The sequence below is a fragment of the Mustelus asterias genome, chromosome 20, assembly GCF_964213995.1.
Source record: "Mustelus asterias chromosome 20, sMusAst1.hap1.1, whole genome shotgun sequence".
NCBI classification, from domain to species: Eukaryota; Metazoa; Chordata; class Chondrichthyes; order Carcharhiniformes; family Triakidae; genus Mustelus; species Mustelus asterias.
The window spans coordinates 76985510-76993830 of record NC_135820.1 but is presented as its reverse complement, the minus strand read 5'-3'; the positions used below and the strand labels follow the sequence as shown (position 1 = coordinate 76993830).

Here is an 8321-nt window from a genome sequence, read left to right as displayed (position 1 = left end):
GGGCAACAAATGCTGACCAGCCAGCGACGCCCGTGTCCCATGAATGAATAAATAAAAAGTTAAAGCAAAGCCCCTGCAGTCCTTTGGGAGGAGATAAAAGGACCCCAGAACACTAACTGAAAGAGCAGAGGGAGTTCTCCCTGGAGTCTGGGAGAATATTCCTCAATTCAACATCACAAAAGCAAACTGATCATTATCATCGATTGCGGTGATCATACAAGTGACTACATGTGAGAAAGTACTTTCCAAGTGCTTTGGACATCCTGAGGTTGTGACAGGTGCTATAGAAATGCAGGACTTTCCTCATTTCCCGGATGCAAAGCCTTCACACATTGTCACATTGAACTGTCAAAGAGTTTAACTCACACACCGCGACCCTGTGTAACTTCCTCCTGCCATCAGCCGAAAGTAAATGATTTGAGAGAAAAACCTTTTTGTTTTTTCTGGAAAAGTGTCTTTTATTTGTGATTGGAAGGCCATTGTGTAACGGCGATTTAGTCCCGGTGTAATAAAACCAGCTCTGTCTGTGTAACTTTATGCAAAGGATGCCAGGGTGAAAAGATAACAAGATACCTTTTGCCAGCTTCTGTCTGTCAAAGTCTCTCTGATATTTATATATATATTTATATTTAATATATAAAAAAACAGTCTTTGCTGCAATAGTAAAGTCCAGAGTCTCTTCACTGAGAGGCCTGGATGTAAACTGGAACGGTCACCATAGTGACACCTTGGTTGCTAGGCAGCTCAGTCAGGCTGCTGTTGCTGGGTGCCGAGACCGCCAGCCAGGTCTGGTTTGTGTTGCCGGCGGCGTTGGCATCCTCAGGTTCGGATAGGACGATCACGTGTTCCTCCTCGCGCTCCTCGGCCCTGGGTTGCTGCTCCTCAGCCTCCGCCCTGTGCGTCCCTGCAGCCGGGCGGCTCCCGACCGTGGCCCTTTTGGGTTTGCAGGGTCCCCTGCGGGCCCCGCAGCGCCGCTTCCTGGCCTGCCGCTCCTCCCCCCGCCCGGCGAAGAGGCCGCAGCGGTGCTGCTTGAGGTATTTCTCCCGCGTGAAGCCTTTGCCGCAGGGGCCACAGCGGATGGTGTAGGTGTCTGTGTGCGAGTGTTGGTGCTCCATCATGTGTGCTCGCCGGCTAAAACTCTTGCTGCAATACTGGCACTTGTACGGCTTAATTCCTGCAACCAACAAATAAACACAGAGCTCCGTTAGAAAACACCCAGCAACACAATCAAACTCTCTCAAAATGGAACACAGCCCAGAAACGACCGAAAAACCACCAAAAACAGCAACACAGATTGCACTTGGTAAGTGGCGATTGCATCGAGTCTTCTTTGGGTTTGAAGTTTATTTATTAGTGTCACAAGTAAGGCTTACATTAACACTGCAATGAAATCACTGTGAAAATCCCCTTGTCGCCACACTCCGGCGCCTGTTCGGTTACACTAAGGGAGAATTTAGCATAGCCAATGCACCCTAACCATTTCGGACTGTGGGAGGAAACCGGAGCACCCACAGGAAACCCACGCAGACACGGGGAGAACGTGCAAACTCCACACAGTGACCCAAGCCGGGATTTGAACCTGGGTCCCTGGCGCTGGGTCGCAGCAGAGCTAACCAATGTGCCACCGTGTGTCTGACATAAAGTCCAAGACTTGAACAGAAGATTTAAGTTTAAGTTTTTTTTTATTAGTGTAATAAGTAGTTTTACATTAACACTGCAATGAAGTTACTGTGAAAATCCCCTCGTCGCCACACTCTGGCACCTGCTCGGGTACACTGAGGGAGAATTTAGCACGGCCAATGCACTTTGAAAGGAATTGATGGGTTAGATGGAGAGAAACTTTCTTTGTTGGTGAGAGAGTCTCAGACAAAGAGATAGAAACCAGAGCCAGGCTATTCAGGAGAAAAGTTTGGAAACATTTCTTCACATAAAAATGATAGAGTTTCAGCAGATTTCTCTCTCACACAATGCAGTCAAAACTCAATTAAAAACCTTAATTCTAAGAGCCATCAATTTCTTTTTCCTCAGATGTGGTTTAAAGGAAGGAAGGATTTGGAGCCAAGGCAGGTGACTGGCATCAAGAGGTGGATTAGCCACAATCTAACTGAACAGTGGAACAGGCTGAAAGTGCTGAGTGACCTCCTCCTGTGCCTATACATCGAGTCCACAGAAAAAGGCCATTTGGTCCCTGTGCTCTTCACGTGCCTCCTCCTACCCCCTTCAACTCTCCCTCAGGTTTATTTAGCTTCCCCTAAATGCATCTGATATTCACCTCAATGTGATCATACTGTGCCTTTAAGAAATGTATTTATAATCATGTTTCTTCTGAAGGGTATGTTTAAAATTCAGCTCTGTTTTGCACGGTGCCAATTTGTCTGCACCAGGCAGCTCACTTGCTGAGAATGCAGGTTAATGATAGATTTTAGCTGGGGATGTGTTTGTTTTAATCTGAGTTAATGCATTTTTGTTTATTTGGTTTTTCCCCTGGGGTTTCAGAGTAGGATTTTGATTGGGTTGATTGACAGAGATAGTCACGTGCTTGATGGGAGGAGCTAAGCTTGCAGGGAAAACAAAATGTTCTTTTTTATTTTAAAACAGTCAGTTTCTGTCTGGTTCTGAAAGGAGCAAGAATTGTCCCTCTTTCTCTCTCTCTCCAGAAGTGCTCTGAGAATGCAAGGAACATCTAATTACAAGCACGTAAGCCTGTGTGTTGCTAACTGATTTTGAAGAGGAGTTTATGTCTATAAGAGGAATATTGCTTGAATTGGAACTCATAAGGGTAGTTAGCAGTTAAGAATTGTATCTTGTCTTGCTTAAGCATTGTTCAAATATTAAACGTTAAGCTAATTCATTTGTTATGGTTAAAACTGTGTTATTAAATAAAGTTTGTTTGATAAAAACTTCCTAGTGTGCCAACAGAATCACACCTGGAGTGAAACACTTTATCCTCACACTAATGCCAAAAATAGTAAATAGTCGGGGTCTAGTCTAACCTCATTATACCCGAGTTTCTGATCTTATACCCTATCATCAACCATTACATTCTAACCATTTCCCTTGGTTTGTCCTGAATTTCCAGAAATGCTAGCACGGACCAGCTGGGGCAAATGGCCTGTGCCCAAGCTCTCAATTCTTTGAATAACCAGTAAACATGTCACAGTAATTGGCAAAAGAACCTGGAGAAGAGAGAATGAGGTAAATTCTTCTATTTAACACTGGAGTACAAGTTACGATGATCTGGAATGTCCTGACTGAAGGGCCGGTGGAGGTACTGAATAATTGGAAAGCACTTTCAAAGAGCTGGCACAAATATAACAGACAGAATGGCCTCCTTTGTATACACAAGAGGGGCGGGGAGTATTGTGTGGAGAGACCATATCCCTGGTCCCACAGCAATAATCTGCGGCATAGGGACTGCCGGAGGTACGGGGGAGGGGATAGGGGAGAGGGAGGTGTAGAGAACATGGAGGTGACCCATTCAGATCAGAATTCTTTGCCCTGTAGATTCCTGAGGAGTTTTGAAAGGGGCCTCGAGATATCGGGAATCAACGGCCACATTCATTAGTCGGTGCGTCACTCAATTCCTTCCTGAATTGAGACAGGGATCTTAGAGAAGCAACATGTGACACTGGCATGCTCACAAAAACAAAATTGAAACTAAAAATTGGGAGAGATGAAGAATGTTTTCTCCTCACCTACCTGAGTGTGCAATGATGTGAGCCTTCAGTTTGTCAGGCCGATTGAATTCTTTTGTACAACCCGAATGTACCCTGTGAATGAGACAAAGCAGAGAGAGAGAGATTACCCAATCCAATCATTCCTACATTACAGCACCAATAATGGCCAATACCGACCAATCACCTGGGACAGGACAGCTATTGGGTCAATATTGACCAATCACCTGTGACGGAACAGCTATTGGGTCAATATTGACCAATCACCTGGGACAGGACAGCCATTGGGTCAATATTGACCAATCACCTGGGACGGAACAGCTATTGGGCCAATACCGACCAATCATTTGAGAAGCTTGGCATCAGAAAGGTTAACACACAAACATGAGGAATGGAAGCTTTGTACGATTCACAGGCAGCTCATTTAATTCTTTATTCTTTAATTCTTCAGAAGGCACCTCTGTCTTTTCATGAAGTTATTTTCTTCAACCTGATGCTCTCCTGAAACAGGCCCCTCCTTCGAGCTGGGAGGGATCAACTGATCCCTTGTCGCAGCCAATTCCGAGCGAGCAAACACTCTTACATTCCTGCAGCTTGAATCAGAAACCCAAAATGAAGGGGTGGGGGAGGGGATAGTGGAGGGCACAGGGAAGGGGGGCCGTGGAGGGGGGGGAAGGGGGGCCGTGGAGGGGGGGGGAAAGGGGGTCGTGGAGGACACGGGGGGGGGAAGGGGCTCGTGGAGGGGGTCATGGAGGGTACGGGGGGGCGGGGGTCGTGGAGGGCACGGGGGAGGGGGGGTCGTGGAAGGTACGAAGGGAGGGGGGCAGTGGAGGGCATGGGGGGAGGGGGTGGGAGGGAACACAGGGATGGGACACATCAAACTGTGTCACAACATGTAACCGGTCATTAACAGTGATGGACGCACCTATATCTACTCAGTAAAACCCCTGGGCTGTCCAAGGTGCTGAACATTATACTCCAGTGCCAAAAGGCCGTCTGGTCGCACCAAGGCTGTTCCCCACAACTGTGACCCCTTACACATTATAATATCCACACTCTCCACCCCGGCTAATCAGCATTACATCCCACCGTCCACTTACAGTGGGAAGTGTTCCTCTGCCAGCTGAGGGGACCAGCCACTTTCAAGGTGCTGGCACAGATACATTGGACCGAATGGCCTCTCGTTCAATGATCCACAATGGAGGGAAACGTACCTGAAAGGGCATTTGAATTTCTTGACGGGGTCGTGGGTTAGCATGTGCCGCTTCACTTTATCTTTGCGATTAAAAGCTGCCGAACACAACGTGCATTTAAACGGCTTTTCACCTGTTCAAAAAACGAGAAAAGGAATAAGATGAGGCTGACTGCAGCTCCAACAACACTGAAGAAATAAACCCTGCACCACCTTAAACATTCACTGCCTCCACCACCAACACACAGCGGCAGCAGGGTGTACCATCGACCAGATTCACTGCGGCAACTCACCCTTCGACAGCACCTTTCAAACCTGCAACCACTTCCATCTAGAATGACAAGGACAGCAGATACCTGGGGAACACCATCCCCTGGAGGTTCCCCACCAAGCCACTCACCATCCTGACTTGGAAATATCTCACCGTTCCTTCACTGTCTCTGGGCAAAATCCTGGAACTCCTTCCCTAACAGCACTGTGGGTGTACCTACACCACATGGACTGCAGCGATTCAAGAAGGCAGCTCACCACCACTTTCTCAAGGGCAACTAGGGATGGGCAATAAATGCTGGCCTCTTCAGCCAGGCTCACAGAGCGAGCAAAGACCAATGACTGAATCTGCCACAAACCTCAAACAATGTACAGGTTCGCAAACTTGTACATTGGGGGGCAGCACGGTGGCACAGTGGTTGGCACTGCTGCTTCACAGCAAGAAGTTTAACAACACCAGGTTAAAGCCCAACAGGTTTATTTGATAGCAAAAGCTACACAAGCTTTCGGAGCCCCAAGCCCCTTCCTGACTTTAACCTGGTGTTGTTAAACTTCTTACTGTGTTTACCTCAGTCCAACGCCGGCATCTCCACATCATGGCTTCACAGCGCCAGGGACCCGGATTCGATTCCTGGACTTGGGCCACTGTCTGTGTGGTGCCTGCGTGGGTTTCCTCCGGTTTCCTCCTACAGTCTGAAAGACATGCTGGTTAGGTGCATTGGCCATGCTGAATTCTCCCTCAGTGTTACCCAAACAGACGCCAGCCGGAGTGTGGCAACTAGGGGATTTTCACAGTAACTTCATTGCAGTGTTAATGTAAGCCTACTTGTGACACTGATAAATAAAAAACTTCTGTTCCGTCAACGCAGGAGTTTAGCGCTGAACATTCACCCACGTTTCTCAAAAATCTCCAGATACCAGATAACTAGAAACAAAACACGCGATACACAATGCTGACACTCAGCAAAGCCAAAACCTCGAGAGCAGCAGTTCACAAACTTTTATACGTCACGTCACAACTCTACACGATCAAAAAATATCGAGGGATACTTCCTATTCGCTCTGTCTTCTTCCCTTACTGTTAAGTTTATTTACTAGTCACAGGTAGTCTTACATTAACACTGCAATGAAGCTACTGTGAAAATCCCCTAGTTGCCACACTCCAGCTGGCGTCTGTTCGGGTAACACTGAGGGAGAATTCAGCATGACCAATGCACCTAACCAAGCACGTCTTTCACACAAGGAGATATTAGGGGAGGTGACCATAAACCTGGCCGGAGAGGCAGGTTTAAGAAGCGTCTTAAAGAAAGAGAGAGAGAAGTGAAGAGGCAGCGATGTCTTTGGGGGGGGGGGGGGGGGGGTAATTCTAGAACTTAGGTTTCAATTGCCCCCAGCGGTGAGGCAGCTGGGATTACACAGGAGGCCAGAATTCGTGGAGTGTGCAGTTAAAGGATATTACACATTTTGGGAGGCGCAAGGCCAGGGAGGGATTTGAAAACAAGGAATGGGAATTTCCAAAATGGAAGAGTGACTGGACCGGAGCCGACATAAGTCAGTGAGCACAGGGTCCAATCAGTGAACAAGGACTTGGTGCAACTTAGGATACAGACAAGAGTTTTGAATAAAGGCTAGTGAGGCTGGAGGCTGGACAGCAGAACCCTGGAGTGGTCACGTCCAGAGTCCAGAACAGTGTCGGTGGCCGGGGGGGGGGGGGGGGGGTGGTTTCAGCAGCTGAAAGCTGATGTGGGGACAGACAGGAGATCTTACAGAAGTGGAGGTACAGAAGTGGAGGTAGATGAGTGAAGGATCAGGGCCAAACGTTAGCCCAATACCCAGAACTGAAGTCCATTCAAATGAAGCAATGCTTTAAAACGATGCAGCTAACTTTAAATAACATTGCCAAGGCAGAAGGCGGCACACACTTACCAGAGTGAATGAGGAGGTGGAGTTTGAGATAGTGCTCAGTTTTAAATGACTTTTTACAGATTTGACACTTGAATACGCCCCCTCCGCCATGCACGGGGAGATGCCTTCGTAGATACCTCTCACTTGGGAAGATCTGTGAGGAACACACAGCACGTTTAAGAAGGATCGATGATGGATTAAAGTTTAAAGTTTATTTATTAGTCGTAAGTAAGGCTTACATTAACACTGCAATGGAGTAACTGTGAAATTCCCCTAGTTGCCACACTCCGGCTCCTGTTCGAGTCAGTGCGCCTAACCAGCACGTCTTTCAGAATGTGGGAGGAAACCAGAGCACCCGGAGGAAACCCACGCAGACACGGGGAGAACGTGCAAACTCCACACGGACAGTGACCCAAGCCAGGAATCAAACCCGGGTCCCTGGCGCTGTGAGGCAGCGGTGTTAACCCACTGTGCTGCCGTGCCGCCCACATACACTGAAGGAACCCCAATCAACTCAAACATGAGGACTGAGTCATTCAGTGAATCTGGGGGCAGGGGTGGGTTGGGAGTGTACGGGGGAGTGGGGGTGGGGGAGGTAGTGGAAATGTGGAATTCTCTCCAGCTCACAGCTGCTGAGGTTGGGGATCAATTGAAAATGTCAGAAGATTAGGAAAGTTTTGTTGTCGAGGGCTATGGATTACTGAACCAAAGTGAGTAAATTAAATTGTGATACAGATCAACCATAATCTGGTTGATGAACAGATTAAAGGGGCTGAAGGATCTCCTCCTGTTCCTACTGCCTACATCCAAGGACCCTTCACAGTACCTGACTGAATCTGAGGTGGTGTTGCAATGGCAACCTCTCTAAACAGTGAGAGTGACGGGGTCTTCGTCACAAAGCTGGTTTTCCACTGGGATATCGAGACAATAAGGAACGATTGTCTACGCAGCGCCTGCCACAATCTCCGACTATCCCAAATTCCAGGATAATGGGGTTGTTTATTTATTACAGAGATGCAGAGAAATTCCTTCACTCGAGAGTTGTGAATCTTTTGGAATTCTCCAGCTCGGAGGGTCATGGATGCTCCAATGCGCGATATATTTCAGGCTGGGACAGATTTCCAGTTGGATCACAGGCTGGAGATAGCTCCGGTTGGACTGAATGGCAGAACAGGCTGGAGAATCTGGACCATCTCCTCCTGCTCCCGTTCCGCATCTTCTCAAATGAAGAAGGAGCAGCGCTCCGAAAGCCTGTGATTTCAAATAAACCGGTTGAACTA

The 8321-nt window shown here is 47.9% G+C and overlaps 1 protein-coding gene across 1 annotated transcript in view; it reads right to left on the bottom strand.

Annotated features, from left to right (window-relative positions):
- Window positions 1-458: 458 nt before the first annotated feature.
- The window catches only part of znf341 (zinc finger protein 341), a 31691-nt gene continuing 23828 nt past the window's right edge, over window positions 459-8321 (bottom strand). Inside the window, exons 7-10 of the mRNA XM_078236082.1 lie at window positions 7063-7195; window positions 4889-5000; window positions 3700-3770; window positions 459-1174 (exon numbers count right to left, since the gene is read on the bottom strand). Coding sequence (XP_078092208.1) covers window positions 681-1174; window positions 3700-3770; window positions 4889-5000; window positions 7063-7195 — 810 coding nt within the window. The 3' untranslated portion in view covers window positions 459-680. The remainder of the gene's footprint in view (window positions 1175-3699; window positions 3771-4888; window positions 5001-7062; window positions 7196-8321) is intronic.